At 49.5% G+C, this 25,060-nt stretch overlaps 1 protein-coding gene across 2 annotated transcripts; it reads left to right on the top strand.

The window, feature by feature from the left end:
• Positions 1 to 1,155: 1,155 nt before the first annotated feature.
• RALB (RAS like proto-oncogene B) lies at positions 1,156 to 21,943 on the top strand. Of its 2 annotated transcripts, none has more exons than XM_040439351.1 (5): positions 1,156 to 1,314; positions 14,224 to 14,397; positions 15,783 to 15,991; positions 18,974 to 19,151; positions 19,466 to 21,943. In XM_040439351.1, the coding sequence occupies exons 2-5, from the start codon at positions 14,284 to 14,286 to the stop codon at positions 19,583 to 19,585; spliced, it is 621 nt and encodes a 206-aa protein (XP_040295285.1). In that variant the 5' UTR covers positions 1,156 to 1,314; positions 14,224 to 14,283; the 3' UTR covers positions 19,586 to 21,943. The 2 variants fall into 2 exon arrangements, with proteins under 2 accessions (XP_040295285.1, XP_040295286.1); XM_040439352.1 differs by lacking the exon at positions 1,156 to 1,314 and adding an exon at positions 9,487 to 9,508.
• Positions 21,944 to 25,060: the final 3,117 nt, after the last annotated feature.

Raw genomic sequence — 25,060 nt, forward strand, 5'->3', positions numbered from 1 at the left:
ACGAGGCCTGACCCATAGGGCAGCACTACATCTGCTCCTCAGAGGATGGGCATGAGGGGGCGGGGCCTTACATAAGGGCAGAGCCTGATATAGGGGACGAGGCCTGACCCATAGGGCAGCACTACATCTGCTCCTCAGAGGATGGGCATGAGGGGACGGGGCCTTACATAAGGGCGGAGCCTGATATAGGGGACGAGGCCTGACCCATAGGGCAGCACTACATCTGCTCCTCAGAGGATGGGCATGAGGGGGTGGGGCCTTACATAAGGGCAGAGCCTGATATAGGGGACGAGGCCTGACCCATAGGGCAGCACTACATCTGCTCCTCAGAGGATGGGCATGAGGGGGCGGGGCCTTACATAAGGGCGGAGCCTGATATAGGGGACGAAGCCTGACCAATGGGGCAGCACTACATCTGCTCCTCTGAGGATGGGCATGAGGGGGCGGGGCCTTACATAAGGGCGGAGCCTGATATAGGGGGCGGGCCTGACCCATAGGGCAGCACTACATCTGCTCCTCAGAGGATGGGCATGAGGGGCGGGGCCTTACATAAGGGCGGAGCCTGATATAGGGGACGAGGCCTGACCCATAGGGCAGCACTACATCTGCTCCTCAGAGGATGGACATGAGGGGGCGGGGCCTTACATAAGGGCGGAGCCTGATATAGGGGACGAGGCCTGACCTATGGGGCAGCACTACATCTGCTCCTCAGAGGATGGGCATGATGGGCGGGGCCCTTACATAAGGGGCGGAGCCTGACCCCGGGGCTTTCTTTCTCACCTTTCTAGGGCAGTCTTACATCTGCTCCTCAGGGTTCCTGCTGCATCTTCAGAAGCCAAAACCAGGAGTGGAGTCAAAACACAGGAGACATCAGATCCGTCCTGTAGATTTCCTCTCCTTATTTTGGCTTTCCAACTGCGCTGGCATCCCTGGCCGTTTGGTCCTACCCTGAGGGACAAATGTATTACTACCCCAGAAAGGTGAGAAAGAAAGCCCCCTCCCTGTGTCACGCCCCGCCCCCTCATCAGACGCAGTATCAGGCAGTCTCGTCATTTCTCAGTCGCTGATCCAGAATTATAACGTTTCTATAAGCGGAAAACACCTCAGCCTTCTCCATCCGGGACTCGTGGCCACTGCGCATGCGCACGCCCTCTCGCGTTCCAGCTTTGGGCGTGGTTTGTCCAGTCAGCCGCTCCGTAGCTTCGACTTGAGGAGAATTGTCCCAGCCGGGAAACTGTAGCGGCAGCAGGAAGCGGAGCCGCGCCCGGAGAGTAGGAGACGGAGACGGGGATCCGCGGAGAGAGCCACCCGAAGGTGAGGAGCCTGGACACCCCGTTATACCGGCCATCTGACTGACTGGCTGCTATACTGTCCGTCTGCCCCCCCCCCCCATTCCTTCTCTGTGCTGTCTGTCCCCCCCCCCCATTCCTCCTCTGTGCTGTCTGTCCCCCCCCCCATTCCTCCTCTGTGCTGTCTGTCTGTCCCCCCCCCATTCCTCCTCTGTGCTGTCTGTCTGTCCCCCCCCCGTTCCTCCTCTGTGCTGTCTGTCCCCCCCCCCCCGTTCCTCCTCTGTGCTGTCTCTGTCCCCCCCCCGTTCCTCCTCTGTGCTGTCTGTCCCCCCCCCCCGTTCCTCCTCTGTGCTGTCTGTCCCCCCCCCCCGTTCCTCCTCTGTGCTGTCTGTCCCACCCCCCCGTTCCTCCTCTGTGCTGTCTGTCCCCCCCCCCCCGTTCCTCCTCTGTGCTGTCTCTGTCCCCCGTTCCTCCTCTGTGCTGTCTCTGTCCCCCCCCTGTTCCTCCTCTGTGCTGTCTCTGTCCCCCCCCCCGTTCCTCCTCTGTGCTGTCTCTGGCCCCCCCCCCCCGTTCCTCCTCTGTGCTGTCTCTGTCCCCCCCCCCCCGTTCCTCCTCTGTGCTGTCTCTGTCCCCCCCCCCCGTTCCTCCTCTGTGCTGTCTGTCCCCCCCCCCCCGTTCCTCCTCTGTGCTGTCTGTCCCCCCCCCCCCCCGTTCCTCCTCTGTGCTGTCTGTCCCCCCCCCCCCCCCCCCCCCCCGTTCCTCCTCTGTGCTGTCTGCCCCCCCCCCCGTTCCTCCTCTGTGCTGTCTGTCCCACCCCCCCGTTCCTCCTCTGTGCTGTCTGTCCCACCCCCCCGTTCCTCCTCTGTGCTGTCTGTCCCACCCCCCCGTTCCTCCTCTGTGCTGTCTGTCCCACCCCCCCGTTCCTCCTCTGTGCTGTCTCTGTCCCCCCCCCCGTTCCGCCTCTGTGCTGTCTGTCTGTCCCTCCCCTGTAGTGTCTGTCTGTCTCCCCCCCCCCCCCCCCCCCCGTTCCTCCTCTGTGCTGTCTGTCTGTCCCCCCCCCGTTCCTCCTCTGTGCTGTCTGTCTGTCCCCCCCCCCCATTCCTCCTCTGTGCTGTCTGTCTGTCCCTCCCCTGTAGTGTCTGTCTGTCTCCCCCCCCCCCCCCCCCCGTTCCTCCTCTGTGCTGTCTGTCTGTCTCCCCCCTGTAGTGTCTGTCTGTCTCCCCCTAACCCCCCCCCCCCCCCCCCCGTTCCTCCTCTGTGCTGTCTGCTTCTTGGTGACCATTGTCTATGATGCTGCTGGATTTGCTTCATACATCAGGAGATCTATAGGGGTCATTTATTATCCAGAAATACGCCTATATTAGGTATATTTCTGGCGCAGATTGCGCTGTAACGGTTAGTTGCGCCGCCATTTGCGACTTTTCCCCGTTCACGGCAGGTATAAAAAAGTGGGTGTGGTGTAGGAAGGGGAGGGGCCGGCAGACGCATCTCAGTCATCATTTTCTACACCTTTTTTAGGAGTAGAAAATGGACTAAATGTAAGACAGCGAAGAAGCCCTTACATTTAGACCGGCACTGGACGCGCCAAAGTTATGTAGAGGCCGGACACCGCTCATGTGGACTCCATGTGATTCGGTAGACACCGGACAGGGAGAGTTTCAACTCCTCAGGAACCCAATTAAATACCAAATCCGTTATAATCGCAAAAATTGCACAGTGTGACCAGTCCTTCTGGGGATGGTCCCGACCTCTGACTTCAGCCACTGTGAAACTACATCTCCCAGCATGCCCTTATAGCTGGGGGATTTGAGAGCATACGCTTTAGGTCGGGCACTGACTCCTCCATACCTTCACTCTCTTCTGGGATCTTCCAGATTCGTCCATCAGACTGCGGATGTGCGAGGCGTCCTTCTGGAGAACGTGGCTTTACCCTCCTCCAGCGGGTGCCTGGCATTGAGCATGGCAGTGTGGGTGTCGCGTGCGGATGATTGAGGTCCAGCCCTGGGTGCAGAGCTCTGTGTCCCTTTTCGCAATGGGCATGGCTGAAATTGGCAAACCTCCCCTAAGTCAGGGGTGCACCTACTTACGGTGTTTATAGAGCAGCATCTTGGTGCTCGGGTCGTGAACAGTGACTGCACCGCTCTGTTATCTCATGCTGCAGTCAGACGCCATAACTAGGGCAATGTGTAGAGTGATCCGGCATCCTCCGAAATTCAAAACTTCGGAATAGTCTGAGCCCCGCTGAGAGTTGTAGACGTACATCGTCAGGAGAGCCGCAGCTGAGCGCTGATTAAAGGCGCAGTCACCCGTTCATGATGACATCCGTGACAAGATGGTCGGTGGTTCACCTGCGAAGATGTTCGTGAAGGATCCGTGTTTGTTTCCTTTTTGCCCTCTGTATTCCACAGACACTGCCAGGCTGAAGATGCAGAGCGTCTCCTATCGGTGGTCAGTGACGGACTTATAGATTATAATGTGCGTGATGGATCCGTAATCACAGACAGAGATGGGGCCACAGTGCTGCCACGGGCCGAGGAACAAGTCAATGGATACGTGAGCAGTCTGTGGAGACCATGGACAGCACATGTCTGCGATTCACAGACCTAAGGGTCCATTCACACGTCCGTGGAATGGGTCCGCATTCCATTCCGCAATATCCGGAACGTGTGCGGACGCATTCATTCTCAATTCGCATTTCCGTAGCGCTGCCCCGATCTTCCGGTCCGCAGCTCCGGAAAAAAATTGAAAATGTCCTATTCTTGTCCGCAATTGCGGACGGCCCGCACCACCGCTTGCTCACAATCCGTGATGGAAACCAGAGACGTGTAAAGGAGGCCTAATGCTCCGATCCGACAAACATCCCGAGGACGAATCATCCGGATACTGACCGCAAAATGTCATATCCAGGCAGTCAGCTCTGACCTTTATTGATACAAACAGGAAAGAGCTGTTTCTCATTCGCTGACAGCTAGCAGAGATCTTAAATGGCGAGAAATTGAAATGCACAGGATATTAGTTGCAGCCCTCTGACTGATTGTGATGCGGCCTCCTATAGAGGCTGTAATCTGTATGTAATAAGCCCGCTCCACCCACGCAGCCCTGCGGATGGCTAAATAAAGATAGCATATTAATAATATGGAGGCACTCCGGGCCTCCGCCCTCCGTGACCTCTGTGTGTGGCATTCCTGGTTCAGGGTGTTGGGGAAGGTTCACACAGAGTTTTTTTAAGGAGATTTTGAGGCTGATTTTCCTGCAGGTTTTTCAGCCAAAGCCAGAAGAGGATCTAAAAGGGATGAGTGATATAAAGGAAGGGCGTGCGCGTCGCCCTCCTGCTGGAGCCAAAATGGCTTTGGCTGAAAAACCTGCAGGAAAATCTACCTCAGTGTGAACCTAGCCCTATATAGTAGCCCCTGACTTCTTTGTACATTATTCATGTTTGGGGGGCTTCCAGTAAAACCTTCCTGGTGCCGTCCCGGCTCGAGGAGGATGCGGCGCTGTTCACATCTATGCGCTGAGATATTGGGGAGCTGCTTCCAGTAGTTACGTTTTTTTTCTCCTTTTATTAGGCTCTGTACGGTAGCTGATTGTGTAGGGTTTGGAGAAGTGAAACAAATTTTATGAGCTGCTCTGGCAGTGATGGTTTCTTCCCATCCCTCGGCGTGTGTTCACACATTGCTGTTGGGTTGCATTCTGTCTGGGTCAGGAAAGTCGCTGAGCCGACATTCTCCCAGGTGACGTCGTGGTGGTGACATCACAGGACATTTCACAGCGATCAGCCATAAGTGAATGCCGTGGATTATCAGGTGGCAGTGGCGCCTGTCGGGGCAGCGAGAGAACAGTTGGGTCTCAGAGCGGCCGGGTGCGGGGCTTAGTATCTACCAGAAGGGGTCCAAGGAAGGTCCGTGTGAAGTGGCCGCAATTCACATTCAACAGTACTTATTCCATAAGGGCTCATGCACACGACCGTTGTGGTTTTGCGGTCTGTTTTTCACTGATCCGTTGTTCCATATCAGAGGTTTTTTTTCCCCTCTGATTTAAGTCCTCTTCCGTTCCGTTATTGCACAAAACATATCCGTAGGATCTCCGTATTTTATCCGCTTTTTGCGGATCGTATACAGAAACAGTAACATGAGCAATATGGGCTGGGCATAGCATTTCTACAGTATGTATCCGCAAAATACAGATGACATACGGATGTGGTCCGTGTGCGTTCCGTATTTTTTGCAGACCCATTGGACTTGAATGGGGCCTTGGACCGTGATTTGCGGACAATAATAGGACATGCACTTCTTTTTTGCGGAACGGCCATGCGGACAAACAGAAACGAAATGCACACAGAGTAACTTGTGTATTTTCTACAGCCCCATTGAAGTGAATGGTTCTGTATACGGTCCGCAAAAAAACTAGAACAGAAGCGGAAAGGAAATACGGTCGTGTGCATGAGCCCTAAAGGCGATCGCGCTGCCGGGTACAAGTAAAGGCTTCTGAGTTCGGTCAGATTATATCGGGCTCTTCTTATGCAACTGAACATCCGAGTTCCAGCAGGGATAGCCTCATCACAAACGATCCTTCTGCGGAGGTCAGAGTTTCGGGCACATGGTGAAGATCCAGCAAAGATTGAATCTTTTTAAAAAGTTTTATTATACTCACAAAGGAGATGAACAAACATCCACAGTCATGGATCCGCCCGACCCAGGTTTCGCCTTTGTGATGAGGCTATCCCTGCTGGAACTCGGATGTTCAGTTGCATAAGAAGAGCCCGCTATAATCTGACCTAACCCAGAAGCCTTTACTTGTACCCGGCCGCGCGATCGCCTTCATGGAATAAGTACTGGGCACGAGATGGCACCGGGTGCACTATGGGGAGAAGACTGATGTTCTGCTGGAAACCTTGGCTCGTGGCATCGTGTAGATGTGACCGGTACGGCGGTGTCCCCTTTGTGGCGGCGGTGTCCCCTTTGTGGCGGCGGTGTCCCCTTTGTGCCTCGGCCTCAGTGAGGAACATGACAAAGATGAAGGTGATGACTTGTCTCCATATTCCCACATCTCGGTCCATCATCTGCGGGATCCATGGAGGCCGCACCGAGCAGCTTGCAGGATCTGATACCACAGACAGGACACCTCGGAGGTCACGTGGGGTCCTGACCTCTACCAGTTCTGGGTGACTGGTGGAATGACCTGACATGGAGGCACAGACTTCGGAGAGGGCGACATCCGCTGTCCGTATCTGCAGATCTCCTGAATTTGGTCAAGCAAATGTTGCTAATGAGTCTGGAAGATTATTACAGTGTGAAACGTCTGGTGTTTAGCGCCAGATCTGTGATAATGGTCGTCTGCACCGTGTAGTCCGCCCTCACAGCCTGCGGATTGTAGGAGTGGTGGTAGAGACCCTGGACCAGCCGTCTATGGATCTAGTGGCTCCTCTTCTGTGCCGGTCTCTCAGCTGTTTTCAGATCGGGGGTCTCGTAGTGCAGCCCCCCCGTCCCTTCTTCTGCGGTAGATCGCAGCGCTCTCTCTAGTGACGTGCGTTCTCTTGAGAAGTCACCACCGGGTCTTGTGAAACTTTCAGGAGACCAAACCCTGGGAAGGACGTACGACCCCTGTCACAGGGCATGTATATATGGGGGCTACCAAACCAACATTAGCCTGCACTGATACACTGAAGCAAAGCTTCAGGCAGGAAAGTGATTCATGCCGCTCATGTGTTTAGTTCACATAGGGTTGTTTGCACTGGCAATACTGTAGCAAACCCTCAGCTGTTAAGTGTTAGGTCTGTACAGTTTGAGACGAGATTCGTACTCCCATTCACTGACAGCATGCAGAGACTTTGAAGATGGTAAGGAATTAAAGTATATGAAGCAACTGGAAACATTGTACTGTAGCCAGTCCACGCAATCGCTGACCTTTTCTGAGGATTTGTTACAATGTTTCAGGGCATTTTAGCATTATCATCCAGGGGTCCAGGAAAGAAGTGAGACGTTTGTGCTGCGGTTGCTTAGCTCTGTTGTGTTAGCGGGACCTGTCTGACAATCAACAAGAAAGTTTCCATTCATTGACAGTAAGCAGAGGAGAAGCAGACTGTAGTAGAGGTTGGCTCAGGGTTTCATTATCGAGTAATCTCTCTGGAGCTGCCGATATCAGTCACATGTGGATGTGGAGTCTTGGGGTCGGGGGGGGGGGGGGCTAAGGATCAGACATGTTAGATTTCAGCTGTCTGATCCTTTCTGTTCTTGGCAGTGCCTTTCTCCCCATTCCCTATTAATTCATGCTCTGCCAATCTGAGGATGCATGTGTATGGGAGGGACGGGCAGAGGCAGCTGACGGTTATCTCGGGTATGGGAGGGACGGGCAGAGACGGCTGACGGTTATCTCGGGTATAGGAGGGACGGGCAGAGACGCCTGACCGTTATCTCGTGTATGGGAGGGACGAGCAGAGACGGCTGACCGTTATCTTGGGTATAGGAGGGACGGGCAGAGACGGCTGACGGTTATCTTGGGTATAGGAGGGACGGGCAGAGACGGCTGACGGTTATCTCGGGTATAGGAGGGACGGGCAGAGACGGCTGACGGTTATCTCGGGTATAGGAGGGACGGGCAGAGACGGCTGACGGTTATCTTGGGTATAGGAGGGACGAGCAGAGACGGCTGACGGTTATCTCGGGTATAGGAGGGACGGGCAGAGACGGGTGACGGTTATCTCGGGTATGGGAGGGACGGGCAGAGACGGCTGACCGTTCTCTCGTGTATGGGAGGGACGGGCAGAGACGGCTGACGGTTATCTTGGGTCTAGGAGGGACGAGCAGAGACGGCTGACGGTTATCTCGGGTATAGGAGGGACGGGCAGAGACGGCTGACGGTTATCTTGGGTATAGGAGGGACGAGCAGAGACGGCTGACGGTTATCTCGGGTATAGGAGGGACGGGCAGAGACGGCTGACGGTTATCTCGGGTATAGGAGGGACGGGCAGAGACGGCTGACGGTTATCTCGGGTATAGGAGGGACGGGCAGAGACGGCTGACGGTTATCTCGGGTATAGGAGGGACGGGCAGAGACGGCTGACGGTTATCTCGGGTATAGGAGGGACGAGCAGAGACGGCTGACGGTTATCTCGGGTATGGGAGGGACGGGCAGAGACGGCTGACGGTTATCTCGGGTATGGGAGGGACGGGCAGAGACGGCTGACGGTTATCTCGGGTATAGGAGGGACGGGCAGAGACGGTTATCTCGGGTATGGGAGGGACGGGCAGAGACAGTTATCTCGGGTATAGGAGGGACGGGCAGAGACAGCTGACGGTTATCTCGGGTATAGGAGGGACGGGCAGAGACAGCTGATGGTTATCTCGGGTATCGGAGGGACGGGCAGAGACGGCTGACGGTTATCTCGGGTATAGGAGGGACGGGCAGAGACGGTTATCTCGGGTATAGGAGGGACGGGCAGAGACGGTTATCTCGGGTATAGGAGGGACGGGCAGAGACGGCTGACGGTTATCTCGGGTATGGCCAGCGTAGATGCTCCTGGAGGTTGCCGGCACTGGAGACATTACAGTCGGGCTTTAGTGGCTGATAACAGGATCTGCGTCCGGATTATTGTGTGATTGATGGTCACGTTATCATCCGCCCTTCATATCGGACATTTCCAGGATCTGATGCAGGTAAAGAAAGGTGTCGGCCATTAGTCAGAGGTTCCCATGACTAAGCGGAGCGCGGCTCATCCCTGGCACCACTTCCCATAGATCTGACTCTTATCATGTATTCATTACAGATCTGATCGATGCAGGAAATGAAGCGTTCCGGTCCGTGCAGCCATGTTGGATTATGTGGAGATGCTGCAGGCGCCGGTGCGGCTCACACTACGTTGGTTATGAAGTGCAGAGCCGGTGGGTGTCACTATTCCTAGAGCTTCCTGCGTCTGCTTCACTTATTATCATCTATACCCCTGTCACACGCAGGCACGGCGTGGGGGCTGGGCACAGATCCCTTCCTGACCCCCCCCCCAGTCACACAGCTGGGGCTCCTCTCTCCCTTCTTACAAACTCTGTGACGTCCACAGATGCCAGCAAACCTATTAGTTTATAATTCCAGCCATTTATATCCAGAGAAATTCATTTTTCTTGCTGTGGCTCCATGCCAGGAAGCGACTGTTCTTACAACAAGCCCTGTCTGCCCAGCCTGGCTCCAGTATCGCTGAAATACGCCGCGCCGGGAGCATCTCGTGGAGGGTAAGACGCTTCTCCCCATCTTCTGCTAACGGGCCGCAGGATTTCAGAGAATCGGGGGCAAAAAAAATCACATTTTATAGTGATGGGTACTATTCAATGGCACAGCTAGGGCTGCATGGGGGTTTATTGTGGATGCACTTATTGTATTTGGCGCTGCCGGTGCTGTGCCCCCTTCCCTAGGTCGCTGCCGGTGCTGTGCCCCCTTCCCTAGGTCGCTGCCGGTGCTGTGCCCCCTTCCCTAGGTCGCTGCCGGTGCTGTGCCCCCTTCCCTAGGTCGCTGCCGGTGCTGTGCCCCCTTCCCTAGGTCGCTGCCGGTGCTGTGCCCCCTATTTGGCAAGCTTTTGGGGCTTATGCTTGAATTTGGGGTGATGCATCCTCATTATGTGGCTCGGCTGCTGCTCTTTTATATGGGGGCCGCCACTTCTGTGTGGGGTGCCGCGTGGGCTACCACTGATTTTATGGGGCTAATAACCAACACCTTCATGGTGGTTACTACAGCCCTTTGTCTGGTTCTCCAGGTTTGATGTTGGCTCCTGGCATCTTCAGGTCTGACCGGAGTAGCGTCTGGCCTGAGTGATACGTTGTATCAGTGTAACATCCGAGACCCTCTCCCACTTGTTAACTTGTTTCTGCCTGTTCCATAAAGAGATGCGTCCTCTGTCCGATGGTAGCACCGCGCCGGTCACGTTACTACCGCTCATCTACATTCTTCCGTGTTTGAGGAACTGTCGGCCGGTGACTCCTTCCCACATGTTCTGCTTTATCTTTCTTTCCAGAGAAGTCCAGACACTCGTCCCACTGCTGCTAAAGGCAAAGCAAATCTTATCCTGTTACAGTAGAAGGACGGCACATGCAGCATTCGGTATATTCATCACTGACGCGCACCGTGATTCCGCTAGGTATCAGCAATGAAGCTGCCAGACGTAGTCGCAGTATTTCCCCTGGTGCTTCGTCTCCTTCCACCATCCGGACCGTGCATGGTGCCGTTCACATGGTCCATGCCCAGAAACCCGCACTATGCACTGTTCTCGTCCGTTTTCCATGTGAGACTCGCTCATTCAACAGAATTCAGAATAACATGGAATCCTCCAGACGCCGTACAGATGTCTACACACATCTGTATTCTGCAGGTGGAAATTGGAGTGGTTGTCGGAATCCGACCCAATTTTGAATTTTGATTCAGTAATTAACTGCAGAGCCCCCCCCCCCCCCCCCGTTATTTCAGTAATGATGACCAAAAAAAATCAAACCTCTTTTATTTAAGTTAGTTGGTGGTAATGAAGAGATTGGAGTTATGAAGGCGACTGGAAATATTAAAAGTCCATATATTATAATATGATCATTCACATCCTGCTGACTAATATATGTAGTAAGTGGCGTTACATCCTGTATTATACTCCAGAGCTGCACTCACTGTTCTGCTGGTAGAATCACTGTGTACATACATTACTTATCCTGTACTGATCCTGAGTTACATCCTCTATTATACTCCAGAGCTGCACTCACTATTCTGCTGGTGCAGTCACTGTGTACATACATTACTTATCCTGTACTGATCCTGAGTTACATCCTGTATTATACTCCAGAGCTGCACTCACTATTCTGCTGGTGCAGTCACTGTGCACATACATTACTTATCCTGTACTGATCCTGAGTTGCATCCTGTATTATACTCCAGAGCTGCACTCACTATTCTGCTGGTGCAGTCACTGTGTACATACATTACATTACTTATCCTGTACTGATCCTGAGTTACATCCTGTATTATACTCCAGAGCTGCACTCACTATTCTGCTGGTGCAGTCACTGTGTACATACATTACTTATCCTGTACTGATCCTGAGTTGCATCCTGTATTATACTCCAGAGCTGCACTCACTATTCTGCTAACTCAATCACAAAATTCAGCCCGGTGAACATACTTGATTCTTACTTGTCACATATTGTGTATTTTTTGGCAGGCTTGCTGTGTTTTTGTGACTACCACGTGTGGCTCCAGTCTTATTGGGGGCCCCTGGAGGGATTGCAGATTACTGGTTTGTACTGATGAGTAGGGATCCCATCTTTGTAATTATAAGTGCAGTGCCATTATATATCTGAAGCTTAGAGCATGATGGGGGGTGTAGTGTGGTCCTGTGTCTTCACTGGGGAGGGGTGACCCTGCATGTCCTATTCTGTGGACTCATCTGGCCGGATACTTGGACAGGAAATTTACACTTTATGTCCATGAACGGGGAACAATGACGGGAAGCTCAGCCGCCTCCTCTTCCATATTAAAGGGGCAGTCATCAGTAACTGATACTTACAGTATATAAAGTCTGAGCGTTATAAGAGGAGCGGCTGATATCAGTCACATATGATGTAATGTCTGGAGGTTATATCAGTGCGGGAGCGTTATAAGAGGAGCGGCTGATATCAGTCACATATGGTGTAATGTCTGGAGGTTATATCAGTACTGGAGCGTTATAAGAGGAGCGGCTGATATCAGTCACATGTGATGTAATGTCTCTGGAGGTTATATCAGCGCTGGAGCGTTATAAGAGGAGCGGCTGATATCAGTCACATATGGTGTAATGTCTCTGGAGGTTATATCAGCGCTGGAGTGTTATAAGAGGAGCGGCTGATATCAGTCACATATGGTGTAATGTCTCTGGAGGTTATATCAGTACTGGAGCGTTATAAGAGGAGCGGCTGATATCAGTCACATATGATGTAATGTCTCTGGAGGTTATATCAGCGCTGGAGCGTTATAAGAGGAGCGGCTGATATCAGTCACATATGGTGTAATGTCTCTGGAGGTTATATCAGCGCTGGAGTGTTATAAGAGGAGCGGCTGATATCAGTCACATATGGTGTAATGTCTCTGGAGGTTATATCAGTACTGGAGCGTTATAAGAGGAGCGGCTGATATCAGTCACATATGATGTAATGTCTCCGGAGGTTATATCAGCGCTGGAGCGTTATAAGAGGAGCGGCTGATATCAGTCACATATGATGTAATGTCTGGAGGTTATATCAGCGCTGGAGCGTTATAAGAGGAGCGGCTGATATCAGTCACATACGAGTAGAGTTCAGAGATGCTGCTCTCACGTGGAGCGTGTCCTGAAGTGAACGAGCTTGTTTGAAACTGACCTAAAGCTGGAGGAGAAAGGACAAGAACTTCAGCATCTGCTGGGGCAGGAGGTGGATCTCTGACTACTGTAGAAATCAGATAGACTTTGCAGTTTGCTGGAGTTGTCGATGTCTTGTCAAGCAATGCTGCAGAGGATGCTTTTTTTTTTTTTTTTTTTTGTTACATTGGACCCTGATTTGAATGGAAAATATGGGGCACGTTTTTCCAGCTTGTATCTGAACTTCCGCCTTAGTGATGGATGATTTCTGCTCCTACTTGTGACTTCTGTACTGAATGTGAGCGGAAAAACCTCCCGCGAAGTTACTAAGAACAAAATCGGATTCTTGTCTAACATTAAATTCGTTTAAGAGCCACATAGATTCTGAACTGGGCTGCCGGGGCCGCGGCGGCGAATACGTGCTGCATACCAGGATTTAGTTCAGGGGTCTCTGGCGTAAACATGGAAAGTTTTATGCAGCTTTTGCAGAAATTTGGCCTCACACTTAAGATATCAGGATTTACAGCTGTATAAAATGGGGTTAAACAAACTGATCTGATCCAGTAAAGGATGTGGTGAATGGAGAGGAGCAGCAAGGGGCCCCAGAGCTGCACTCACTATTCTGCTGGTGCAGTCACTGTGTACATACATTACTTATCCTGTACTGACCCTGAGTTACATCCTGCATTATACTCCAGAGCTGCACTCACTATTCTGCTGGTGCCGTCACTGTGTACAAACATTACTTATCCTGGACTGATCCTGTTACATCCTGTATTATACTCCAGAGCTGCACTCACTTTTCTGCTGGTGCAGTCACTGTGTCCATACATTACTTATCCTGTACTAATCCTAAATTACATCCTGCATTATACTCCACAGCTGCACTCACTATTCTGCTGGTGCGGTCACTGTGTACATACATTACTTATCCTGTACTGATCCTGAGTTACATCCTGTGTTATACTCCAGAGCTGCACTCACTATTCTGCTGGTGGAGTCACTGTGTACATACATTACTTATCCTGTACTGATCCTGAGTTACATGCTGTATTATACTCCACAGCTGCACTCACTATTCTGCTGGTGCAGTCACTGTGCACATACATTACTTATCCTGTACTGATCCTGAGTTACATCCTGTGTTATACTCCAGAGCTGCACTCACTATTCTGCTGGTGCAGTCACTGTGTACATACATTACTTATCCTGTACTGATCCTGAGTTACATCCTGTATTATACTCCAGAGCTGCACTCACTATTCTGCTGGTGCAGTCACTGTGTACATACATCACTTATCCTGTACTGATCCTGAGTTACATCCTGTATTATACTCCACAGCTGCACTCACTATTCTGCTGGTGCAGTCACTGTGCACATACATTACTTATCCTGTACTGATCCTGAGTTACATCCTGTGTTATACTCCAGAGCTGCACTCACTATTCTGCTGGTGCAGTCACTGTGTACATACATTACTTATCCTGTACTGATCCTGAGTTACATCCTGTGTTATACTCCAGAGCTGCACTCACTATTCTGCTGGTGCAGTCACTGTGTATGTATGTTATATGACTTATGAGATGTTTCTTTGTGTCTTGCAGTTGCTGGGATTAAACGAGCCGCCAGTTAGTGCATGACGGCATCCGCCACAACCATCCAAGATGGCAGCCAACAAGAACAAGACGCAGAGTTCCCTTGTCTTACACAAAGTGATCATGGTCGGTAGTGGAGGAGTCGGCAAGTCTGCGCTCACCCTGCAGTTCATGTATGACGAAGTGAGTGACGACGCGCTGCATGCGGCTGATCAGACCCACCACGATGCTGTGTAGTTATTGCGGCACTGCTGTTGTGTCTGCGCCATCAGGGGCAGAAGCCGGGCTGTGATTGACGTCCCCGCTCCTGCACGAATAGTCGGCTCCAGTTCTAGCTGTTTAACCCCTGAAACACCATGATCAGTGCTGATTGTGATGCGGACAAAGAAATAGATGTGTGAGGACTTGATGTATCTTTTAATGGCATCATTTTGGGGTACATCAGGTGAATTGAATAATTTTAAATTTTTGGGGTATGACGGAAAAAACAACCCAATTCCACCCCAGTGTTTAGGGTCTCGCCTTCAGTGTTCACTGTGCGGTAGTAATGACACTTCACCCTTTATTCCCCGGTCAGTGCAGTTATGCAGATAAAACATTTCTACGGATTTTGTTGTGTTTCACCATTTTTAAAAATAAAGAATATCTTTTTATTTAAAAAACAAAAAAACAAAAAAAACTGTCGCCGTATTCTGACAGCTGTCAGGCCTCCATTTTTTGTGGGGAGATCTGTATATTTTATTGATTTCACTTTATGATGCGTTTGACCTTTTTTATCTTTTTTCTTTCTTTTTTTTGTGGATGCGAGGTGAGCAAAAGTTAATTTTTCTCATGATGATGACTGGTGGGTTATATAATAGTATCATCTAATAGATCCGGTTATTATGGACGTGCTGATGCACATTGTTTATCCTTTACATTTGTATCTAATGGAGGAAAGGGATTCTTTTTTTGCAAATTAAATTTTTTAATAATTGTGTTTTTACATATTTTTAAAAGCTTTAAGTGTTTATAAAACCAAGTTCTTTACCGATTCCTTCCCATCTGTGCATTACGTCAGCCATACTGTCACATTATCACTCGGTGACGTGCAGAATGGTGAGGAAACCAACATTTGGCAATTATTATTATTTTTTTCTTGAGCTCCCTTTACGCTGCCTGTTTAATCAGATTATCACATATGTTATTATCGTATGAACGCTCGTTGGGAGGATCTGACTGTGTAAAGGCTGACGATTATTAGGATTGTTGGTGCGGACACCCAAATCATTGCTGACAGCAGATCCTGTCTAAACGGCCTCTGCTGCAGCAAATGAGTCTGTACGGGGAGGAGCGGTAGTGATCACTGCTCCCTGTACTGTGGAGGAGATCGCTGCATGGAAATGTGTCTCCTCCACTGACGAGCAATGTGGGCCTTTAGGCCAATTGCCACTAAATACTAAGCCCACAAATCGCCTCTAAATGCGTGAAAACAATGTTCCGGATCGCGGTTGTCTAATACGACCGTTCTGTGGCGGCAGGCGTGGTGATTCTTCGTTCTGATTATCCGCTCTCCTTGTCTCTCTTAGTTTGTGGAGGATTATGAGCCCACGAAGGCCGACAGTTACCGGAAGAAAGTGGTGCTGGACGGGGAGGAGGTGCAGATAGACATTCTGGACACAGCCGGCCAGGAGGACTACGCAGCCATCCGTGACAACTACTTCCGCAGCGGAGAAGGCTTCCTGCTGGTGTTCTCCATCACGGAGCAGGAGTCCTTCACTGCCACCAGCGAGTTCAGGTCAGAGGGGGAACCATATAGAAGATAAAGTCTAAAATCTACTGTATATGTTCACCCATCCTGCCATAGAACAACAAATACACGCATTACTTATCCTGTACTGATCCTGGGTTACATCCTGTATTATACTCCAGAGCTGCACTCACTATTCTGCTGGTGCAGTCACTGTGTACATACATTACTTATCCTGTACTGATCCTGGGTTACATCCTGTATTCTACTCCAGAGCTGCACTCACTATTCTGCTGGTGCAGTCACTGTGTACATACATTACTTATCCTGTACTGATCCTGAGTTACATCCTGTATTATACTCCAGAGCTGCACTCACTATTCTGCTGGTGCAATCACTGTGTACATACATTACTTATCCTGTACTGATCCTGAGTTATATCCTGTATTATACTCCAGAGCTGCACTCACTATTCTGCTGGTGCAGTCACTGTGTACATACATTACTTATCCTGTACTGATCCTGGGTTACATCCTGTATTATACTCCAGAGCTGCACTCACTATTCTGCTGGTGCAGTCACTGTGCACATGCATTACTTATCCTGTACTGATCCTCAGTTACATCCTGTATTATATCCAGAGCTGCACTCACTATTCTGCTGGTGCAGTCACTGTGTACATACATTACTTATTCTGTACTGATCCTCAGTTACATCCTGTATTATATCCAGAGCTGCACTCACTATTCTGCTGGTGCAGTCACTGTGTACATACATTACTTATCCTGTAATGATCCTGAGTTACATCCTGTATTATACTCCAGAGCTGCACTCACTATTCTGCTGGTGCAGTCACTGTGTACATACATTACTTATCCTGTACTGATCCTCAGTTACATCCTGTATTATATCCAGAGCTGCACTCACTATTCTGCTGGTGCAGTCACTGTGTACATACATTACTTATCCTGTAATGATCCTGAGTTACATCCTGTATTATACTCCAGAGCTGCACTCACTATTCTGCTGGTGCAGTCACTGTGTACATACATTACTTATCCTGTACTGATCCTGAGTTACCTCCTGTATTATACTCCAGAGCTGCACTCACTATTCTGCTGGTGCAGTCACTGTGTACATACATTACTTATCCTGTAATGATCCTGAGTTACATCCTGTATTATACTCCAGAGCTGCACTCACTATTCTGCTGGTGCAGTCACTGTGTACATACATTACTTATCCTGTACTGATCCTCAGTTACATCCTGTATTATACTCCAGAGCTGCACTCACTATTCTGCTGGTGCAGTCACTGTGTACATACATTACTTATCCTGTACTGATCCTGAGTTACATCCTGTTTTATACTCCAGAGCTGCACTCACTATTCTGCTGGTGCAGTCACTGTGTACATACATTACTTATCCTGTACTGATCCTCAGTTACATCCTGTATTATGCTGCACCAGGTAATTGTTAGTTGAGCGGTTTCCTGGAGCGCCCTGCAGTGTGAGGCTGTAATACACTTGTAGCTTTACATTTCTGAGGATTGCAGCAGCTATGCGAGGGTTAAGCTTGGGAAGGTTTTTTGCACGTTTCTCCTCAGATTTTTCTGCTCTTCAGGAATTTCTTTTTCTCTGTGAAGACAAGAACAGACAGGAGGGTGAGACCCGGAGCAGCGGTACACTGACCTGGAACATGCCGCAGCCCGCAGCGCAGGGGCGTGCAGCATCATGAAAGATAAATTAATAAAGTGCAGCGAGTTGTGACTGGTGGTGAGAGGGCAGAGCGGGGTGAAGGGACAATGCACCGCTCCTGCTGCGTACCGATCAGGCCACAGGCACAGCGTGATGGGGTCGCTTTAAATCGGGGATGCCCAACCTGCGGCCCTTCAGCTGTTGCCAAACTACAATTCCCAGCATGCCTGGACAGCCTACAGCTATTAGGGCATGCTGGGAGTTGTAGTTTTGCAACAGCTGGAGGGCCGCAGGTTGAGCATCCCTGCTTTAAATTCTAACTGCAGAAAATTCCCCAAAACGGGAAATCTTTGTACAAGGAAGAATGTATAGAATGTACTTTTTTTTTTTTTTTTTTTTTAACACCTTTAATAAATTCCCCCTTTTTTTGCCCGTTCTGCAGCACTTTCAAGATTTCTGTTGCCGGGAAATGAAAAGATTCTTGTATATATCCAGAGGCTGAAATCTCTTCCTAACCTCGTAGCTGAGGTCTTGTTACAGTGTGTCAGTGCAGATGAGTGATCAGCCTGAAGTCAGTGACAGGAGATGCAGATGCTCAGTTTTCAGAGCGCGCAGGCGTTGGATGTGGCAGATTTAACCCCTTCATAAACTGAGCCCATCTCCTGGCAGTGCTTACGCTGGAAAAGCAAATATACGTTCTCTGTAATTCACACCAGTTTCCAGCATAAATTATGGTAAATCTGTCAGGCCAATATAAGCCCCGCCCCTCCAGCCGAGCCCCACCTACTTTTTTGAAAGTGGAGAGAGCAACATGAAATAAAAAAAAAGTAGCAAATTTCTGTGCAAATTGCTATTTGCCAAAAATAGCACTTTTTTTTAATTTTTTTTACACTCTAGAAAACTGCAAGATGTGTAATAAATTCACCCCGTCCAGGATGAGGGTTCAGCCTCTGAATGGAACAAATGTTCCATTCACTGACGGCAAGCAGAGAACTGGGATATGGTGAGGAATTGAATGACAGTTGATTTTTTTTTACAAAGCTGCAGAGCTTTTCCTGATACAGGGGCCCGTAGAGCCAGACTCTGGGGGATGGGGGCCCTCAGTCAGAAGCAGTAGAGTAGTTTGGGGTCAGCGGTCGGGCTCCGGCTTTCATCTTTGCCGCTGCTTGTTTGTGCCGGTTCTTTTGGATTTCTTCCTATAGGTTTGGTGCAGATTGACAGGAGCGTGACTCCAGGGGATCCGTCCTTCCGCCACTATGGGGGTGACCTGGTCATCATCTCCCTGAAACCACTAGATTCCCTCTTATTGATAGCTCTTATCTCCCCCTCCAGGGAGCAGATCCTGCGTGTGAAGGCAGAAGAAGACAAGATTCCTCTTCTGGTTGTGGGGAACAAGTCCGACCTGGAGGACAGGAGGCAGGTCCTTGTGGACATCGCCCGGAGCAAGGCCGAGGAGTGGGGTGTGCAGTATGTGGAGACGTCCGCCAAAACAAGAGCCAATGTAGACAAGGTGAGACTTCCTGTGCCCTCTACATGGACCATGATGCCCCCAGACTTTCTGGTCTTCTGCTACTGACACAGGGGGAAGTCCCCTCCTGTCGACCATATTGGGTCTAATGCTTGTCGTCCAACCTGTATCTGCATGTGACCGCTTCTTCTTCTCCTCTCTGCTCTCCTTCGAAACCAGTTTCTGTGAGGCAGCCCTCCAAGAGCTAGGCATGCTGAGTAGTGGAGCTCCTTGAGGGTGGAGCTTATTGTGTGCAGGATTTGCAGACCCCTCCCCTGCTTATGTTAAGCTGCATGCATTTCTTTTTCTATTTCCAGGTGTTCTTTGACCTCATGCGAGAAATCAGAGCTAAGAAAATGTCTGAGAACAAGGACAAGAACGGGAAGAAAAGCGGCAAAAGCAAGAAGAGCTTCAAACAGCGATGCTGTCTACTGTGACCGGGCCGCCAAGGACGCCACCTGTGAAGGGCTGCAGCGAGCGACGCCCCCTGCTCCAAACCCCATTCTATGATTTATCTTATTTTTTTTTTCTAATGCAACATTTTAGTATTTAATTCAGTCAGACTAAGCAGCGAACCCATCGCCGGACCCTACTGAGCGGGGGAGGGTGGCCTCGTTTCAGCTCCTCGATGTATAACTCTGGGGTTTTACTTTCTCTTTATTTTCTTTTTGCCAAAAGAGAACAAACAGTTTTTTTGTATGATGTAAGAAATTCTATATTTCGCTCACATAATATGTAAATTCTGACAGCCTGTGGTTCGCACGGAAAACCGCGGGTCATCCGCGTGCTCCAACAGCAGCATAGTCCTTGTTGTGTCTGAGAATGGGCAGAAGCTCCTTGTAAGGGGCAGGGAGGCGACATGAATTATGAGGCCCGTATGTACCCCCATGTACTACAACTCCTCTCATCTGTGGGCGTCCCCAGCACCCTGCGGAACGCCCTTCTCTCTTTGTTTCTTAGTCTCAGTTGCCAAATTTCCTCTTGGTCAATTTTCTCTACACTTTTCAAAAACCACTAAAAGTTTTGCAATGAGTAAAGTTGTTCACTCATGGACGTGCGAGGAGCTGTCCGACCCCGGGAGACGCCTCGTGGATGTTGGGGAATGTTGTTCTGACTTGTGTCTTATACTGTAGTCACATCCAAAGCTGCATTCGTTCTTCTGCAGGTTGCCGCTTTGCTGTTAGGCCACGTGATGTCGCATTACAGGTTTCACATTTTGCTTTTTTAAATTTTCGCAAGGACTTTGGACTAATGAAAGATCACGTAGCCGTCATGTGACGCTGGACTGTCGCAGGGGGCGGGGTTTGTCGCTACGCTCTGAGACCGTCGCCTAATGTGACAGATAAACTTTACATTAATGTAACATAATCATCCTTAAAGGCACATCGCCTGCATTGCGGGTCAGGTCGTTTTCCCTCTGCTTCGGCTGCTTTACTTTTTCTGCCGCTATGTAGCGCAGCAGAACAACTTCTGCAGAAAACAGAATTTTAAATGCAGCTTTGGACGCGACTGGAGTATATTGCAAAAAAGTCACACAAAAAAAATCCGTTTTGCAGAGTTGCTGGGCTGTGGACATGCAGGGGTTATTTTCACAGTGACCTTTGACCCTTTAGCGCATACCGGGTAGCAGGCTTATAGGGAGGTTTTGTGTATTTTTGGCCGCTCTCTCTGTGGCTTGTTAAGTAAATGGTGCAGAGATTTCTGGCTATGATCTGTTTCACCCGGTAGGATCATCTGTGGGTGATAGTTATCAGGGTCTCATCCCATTTAAAGGGCCAGTAACCTACAAGGTGGAGTCGCGGTGAGCAGAAGATCAGCGTCTCTTCAGGTTTCCACTTGGAAAGATCCAGAGCAGATCCAGTCCTATGCTTATTTGGGTGCAGCTCAATGTTCCATTTAAAGGGGTGCTCCATCGGGATTTAAAGGGTTCATCCAGTCTTGTGTAAATGAAGCTCAATCGTGTCTCATTAGACATTCTTCAGCTTTAGAGTTGCCATTTCTCATGCATTTCGATGTCCTTACTCGCTGTGGAGGCTGAAGGTGTGTCCTGAACCTATATTTTTAGTACAGCTGAGGGTTTGTCACATTTGTGTCCAGCCCAGACAATCTTCTGTGAGCTAAACATGTCAGCAGCACAAATCTCTCCTGTCTTGATGGTTTGTTACATTGTATCAGTCTCGAGTCCAGACTTGTTGGATTGGACACAATTGTCACAAAGATGGCAGTTTAGAATGAGGTTTTTAGAACACTGACAGCAAGCAGAGATCTTGACATGGTGCAGACCCTGTCATTGGAAGAAGTGGAGCACCCCTTTAAGTAAATATTCTGTCTTTGAAGCTCTACTTAGGGATAAGTTGCCCCTCGCTCCTGAGCTCTGTAACAGAACACTAATTGTATAAGTTACCCTAATGCGGGCCCCCTGTGTTGGGGGAGGGGCGACATGTACCATTATATGAGTATTATGAGCAGTATTACACAGATGTCCCCACATTGTGCCAATCCCTAGAGTCGGTCAGGAAGCGATGTAGCTGAGCTCTTCAGGGTATTTTTGATAGCGATGAATTATATTAAGGCAGCGCTGCTCATGTCGGAGGCGGCCATTGCGAGGAGAGTGACGAGCGCTAAAAACGTCACTGCTTTTGGTTCCATCCTGTGACATGGCGGCCTGGGATTTTCTACACGTGTGTTTGGGGGGGGGAGATTCCACGTTTTTATTTTATTTTTTTTCTCTTCCATGCTAATCGCACTGATTTGTATTTCTACTGTATAATAATAAATTGGTACATTTTACCTTCTGACTTCTGGTCATAAAACGCGGCGAGGATGATGGGAGGAGTAGTACAGATCTCCTGTGTGACACGGACGGTGCCACAATGTGTAACGCGCTAGAAGAATGTCTGATCAAATCATTGTGCAGCGACATCAGGCGCCACGGACAGATGTGGCACCCCCTATGATGAGCAGAAGAAAGCAGATGTGAACAGGGCCCAACTGATTTGTTTCAGGACCTCACCATTTTCAAGATCTCTACTTATTGGTCAAGAAATCGGAACATTCAACTTTACATCCACAGACTTCACAAAGCAGAGGGTTTGTTACATTATCCTGGCTAGATGTCTGTGAGCCAAGCGCTTCAGCAGCACAAATTCCTGCCCTGTCCTGTTTGTTACTGTGTATCAGTGCAGGTAAGGGTATCTGTGTGGAGTCCAGAGAGGATAGTCTACACTGGATACTGTAGTAAGCCGTGAGAAGAGTTAGGTCTGTACAGTTCTTCACCTTATAGGTGTAAACAAGGATGTTCCCATTCACCATCAGCAAGCAGAGATCTTAAAAATAACATAAAATGGAAAGTATATTACAAAAATGCAGAACTTGATATAAAAATCATTGTGAAGAGCTTAAAGGGCCTCTGTCATCAGATCTGCCCCTATGACATGTGCGGTCGGCAGCTGAAGGCATCTGTGTCGGTCCCATCTTCAATGCTGTCCCTTCCGGGTCTTGTCCGGTTGCTAAAGGCTCATCAGGCAGCGCGTCCCTAGCAACAAGTCCGCACTGAACCGGAGAAGTGAAGGTTCTGGTCAGCATTTATACGAGACCTGTCACTGTCCCCAATACTTAGGGTATGTTCCCATGACAAAATCGGTGGCTGGAAACGGGTCGTTTTTGGTGGCAGATTTCTAATTTGGAGGAGGTTTTAGAAGAGTTTTTACAAAAGGATTAGGCTGGGGCTACACGACGACATGTGTCACACAACATATAGAGCACAACTACACTGCGACGTGTGTCACACAACATATAGAGCACAACTACACTGCGACGTGTGTCACACAACATACAGAGCACAACTACACTGCGACGTGTGTCACACAACATATAGAGCACAACTACACTGCGACGTGTGTCACACAACATACAGAGCACAACTACACTGCGACGTGTGTCACACAACATATAGTACAACTACACTGCGACGTGTGTCACACAGCATACAGAGCACAACTACACTGCGACGTGTGTCACACAACATACAGAGCACAACTACACTGCGACGTGTGTCACACAACATATAGAGTACAACTACACTGCGACGTGTGTCACACAACATATAGAGCACGACTACACTGCGACGTGTGTCACACAACATATAGAGTACAACTACACTGCGACGTGTGTCACACAACATATAGAGCACAACTACACTGCGACGTGTGTCACACAACATACAGAGCACAACTACACTGCGACGTGTGTCACACAACATATAGAGCACGACTACACTGCGACGTGTGTCACACAACATACAGAGCACAACTACACTGCGACGTGTGTCACACAACATACAGAGCATGATTACACTGCGACGTGTGTCACACAACATACAGAGCACAACTACACTGCGACGTGTGTCACACAACATACAGAGCACAACTACACTGCGACGTGTGTCACACAACATATAGTACAACTACACTGCGAAGTGTGTCACACAGCATACAGAGCACAACTACACTGCGACGTGTGTCACACAACATACAGAGCACAACTACACTGCGACGTGTGTCACACAACATATAGAGTACAACTACACTGCGACGTGTGTCACACAACATATAGAGCACGACTACACTGCGACGTGTGTCACACAACATATAGAGTACAACTACACTGCGACGTGTGTCACACAACACATAGAGCACAACTACACTGCGACGTGTGTCACACAACATATAGAGCACGACTACACTGCGACGTGTGTCACACAACATACAGAGCACAACTACACTGCGAAGTGTGTCACACAACATACAGAGCATGATTACACTGCGATGTGTGTCACACAACATACAGAGCACAACTACACTGCGACCTGTGTCACAAAACATACAGAGCACAACTACACTGCGACGTGTGTCACACAGCATATAGGGTACAACTACACTGCGACGTGTGTCACACAGCATATAGAGTACAACTACACTGCGACGTGTGTCACACAACATACAGAGCACAACTACACTGCGACGTGTGTCACACAACATATAGAGCAAGACTTCACTGCGACGTGTGTCACAACATACAGAGCACAACTACACGACGACATGTGTCACACAACATACAGAGCACAACTACACTGCGACGTGTGTCACACAGCATATAGGGTACAACTACACTGCGACGTGTGTCACACAGCATATAGGGTACAACTACACTGCGACGTGTGTCACACAGCATATAGGGTACAACTACACTGCGACGTGTGTCACACAGCATATAGGGTACAACTACACTGCGACGTGTGTCACACAACATATAGAGCACAACTACACTGCGACGTGTGTCACAACATACAGAGCACAACTACACTGCGACGTGTGTCACACAACATATAGAGCAAGACTTCACTGCGACGTGTGTCACAACATACAGAGCACAACTACACGACGACATGTGTCACACAATATACAGAGCACAACTACACTGCGACGTGTGTCACACAGCATACAGAGCACAACTACACTGCGACGTGTGTCACACAGCATATAGAGTACAACTACACTGCGACGTGTGTCACACAGCATATAGGGTACAACTACACTGCGACGTGTGTCACACAGCATATAGGGTACAACTACACTGCGACGTGTGTCACACAGCATATAGAGTACAACTACACTGCGACGTGTGTCACACAGCATACAGAGCACAACTACACTGTGACGTGTGTCACACAGCATATAGAGCACAACTACACTGCGACGTGTGTCACACAGCATATAGGGTACAACTACACTGCGACGTGTGTCACACAGCATATAGAGTACAACTACACTGTGACGTGTGTCACACAGCATATAGAGCACAACTACACTGCGACGTGTGTCACACAGCATATAGGGTACAACTACACTGCG

Source organism: Bufo bufo, chromosome 7 (assembly GCF_905171765.1).
Source record: "Bufo bufo chromosome 7, aBufBuf1.1, whole genome shotgun sequence".
NCBI lineage: Eukaryota > Metazoa > Chordata > Amphibia > Anura > Bufonidae > Bufo > Bufo bufo.